The sequence below is a fragment of the Magallana gigas genome, chromosome 4, assembly GCF_963853765.1.
Source record: "Magallana gigas chromosome 4, xbMagGiga1.1, whole genome shotgun sequence".
Lineage (NCBI taxonomy): Eukaryota > Metazoa > Mollusca > Bivalvia > Ostreida > Ostreidae > Magallana > Magallana gigas.
Window position 1 is genome coordinate 37,359,186 of NC_088856.1, and position 2,530 is coordinate 37,361,715.

Here is a 2,530-nt window from a genome sequence, read left to right on the forward strand (position 1 = left end):
ATGCATCTTTTACAGAAATCGGCCACACAAAGGGGTTTATTTACGCCCCAAAAGATCGAAAAAGAACATATCTATCAACAGTTTGGTTCTCTCTTATTATCAGATGAACATGGTTTTGCAGTAATTTTTGCTTCTCATGATTTTTCTCCGAATGAAAGACCGGGAACTGAAAAACCACGAATAATCAGAGAAATAAAAACTGAACATGAAGAAATAAATCGGCTGTACAGTGTGTGTTGTCAGAGTGATCAAAAAGTGTGGACGTGCAGCAATGACCATATCCTGAGACTCTTCAATCTTCAAGGAGAATTAGTGAAGTCAATAGAAACCAAGTCAGGGAATAAGCCAAAGGACATTGCAATAACAAAGAAAGGCTATCTAGCATATACTGATTACATTAATCAAACTCTGAACATAGTGAAGGAAAAACAAATACAGGAGATACAATTAAGAAAATGGAGACCCCATGGTGTCTGTACGACTGCCTCTGGTGACCTCCTGGTAATCATGGACAGTGAAAATAACAGAGAATCAAAAGTCGTGCGTTACTGTGGCACAAAAGGAAAGGAGAAACAAAGTGTCCAGTTTGATACTAACGGCCTCCCGCTGTATTCACCTGGTGGCATAAAATACATTAATGAAAATAGGAACGAAGATATATGTGTTTCTATCTGTTGGGCCAGTGCAGTAGTGGTGGTCAGCCGAGTCGGGAAATTTCGCTTTTCATACAATGGGCCATCCACTTCTGCCACCAGATCATTTAATCCTTACGGCATCACCACAGACAGCCAGGGTCGGATCCTGACGGCTGACTGTAACAACCACAGTATCCATATCCTTGATCAGGACGGACAGCTCCTCCGCTACATTGACGACTGCGATATATGTTGTCCATACGGTTTATGTGTGGACACCAACGACAACCTTTTTGTGGCTGAGTGGAAATCGGGAAAAATGAAATTGATTCAAAATTACATGTTCTAGACACTGATTAGTGCATATTTTTTGTCTGATGAATGCGTCTTTGCTACCCATTTGAATGATATCATGATCTTTCAGGCAGTTACATGTCCTTTAAGATATTAATTTGGGTTTGTATCTGAAAAACAAAACATGTAAAGATGAAAATGGCAATCATGAATAATCCAACCGGAAATGTATCTACATATATGTATGTGAAATAATTTTTTTTATCAGATTTTAAAACCTCTGATGATGCAAATTTATGCTGATAAATTAGATATTGCATGTTCCTATCGAAAAAGTGTTCAGCAGTTTGTGTCATTCAAATAAGTCTTTAGAGTGTTAACTAGCATTTATCTATATTTTTCGCAAATCGGATCCGAGTGTATACGAGTAAAGCAAAATATTCACACGGAAAAAATATTGCCGTTATAACTTTATTTGTTTCCGTGCCAGTGCTTATTTTAATATTTAAAATTTTTTTAAAAATATGTAGTACAACATAAGTTTTTGTGACCATCTCCAACTTTATCCAACTTCCTATTTGTCTAAAATGGCAAAGGATTCAAATTTGTTGTAAAATACTTGTATATAAATTAAGTTTATTTCCTTAGTAAGACTGAACCAAAATATGTTTTAATTATTTCAACATGCAAAAGTTGTTTATTCCTTCATTATTTAATTTTTTTTTACATCGATTGACGCCAAATAACAATTATTTTTGGCAGCTGTACATAATTTCAAAAGGCAGATATTATCATATATTGAACATCCATACGGTGAGGAATATATGTTATAAAATGGCACTTGTTTGACATTTGATCTTAACTTTGTTAATTTTAATGTGTCTTTGTATTTGTACTATAAACTTGTATGTACGAATAAAGATAATCAATAAACGATAACTTATGCATGGAATGCAGGAAACTTTTTTATCATCATAGGCATAAAATGTCAAATTAGATTAAAATTGATAGTTTAAACAAATGAAGTTCCTCCTAAGTTTTATACTTAAAAGAAAAAACCTCAATTCCATGCAATATAGAAAAATTATATTTAGAAAGAAATTTTTAGAAAAAAGACAATTTTTCAAACTTAAGGTACCTCACTACACCCAGACTTATAACGTTTTAAGACACTACGTCACAAGATGGCAATTTAAATGTTTTGTTAGATTTTTTCTATCTTTTCGATTTGGTTGTATATCGTCGTAGCTAAGTGGTTAAAGTATTGGGCTTCTGAACCGCAGATCATGAGTTCGAATCTGCCTGGAGCTTTTGTTTATGCTTACTGAAATAAATTTTCGAAAATATTAATTTTCATCCAAAATTGCACATTTTTTTTTGCCTTTTTGACTTAAATACTTCTTATCCATTATGATATCTATCATAATCAAGTGATTTTCTGCTGATTTAAGAAAAATTGTCAAGATGTAGTGAGCCACCTTAAACTGATTTATATTGAAATACAAAATTCGGCAAGCATTAAATATAAGTTGATTCCGCGTACGAGCAAAATAAAACAAAAACAAAGTGTGTAAATAGTGACGAATATGATTTTCCATCAA

The 2,530-nt window shown here is 33.2% G+C and overlaps 1 protein-coding gene across 1 annotated transcript; it reads left to right on the forward strand.

Annotated features, from left to right (window-relative positions):
- On the forward strand, positions 1-984 carry LOC109617717 (tripartite motif-containing protein 3-like). Its single transcript, XM_066083339.1, has one exon. It carries the CDS (start codon positions 1-3, stop codon positions 982-984), a length of 984 nt encoding a protein of 327 aa, XP_065939411.1.
- The last annotated feature ends 1,546 nt before the right edge of the window (positions 985-2,530 follow it).

Excerpts from the sequence above, each read along its gene's own strand:
- LOC109617717 (XM_066083339.1), top strand. The coding sequence starts at position 1 with ATGCATCTTTTACAGAAATCGGCCACACAAAGGGGTTTATTTACGCCC.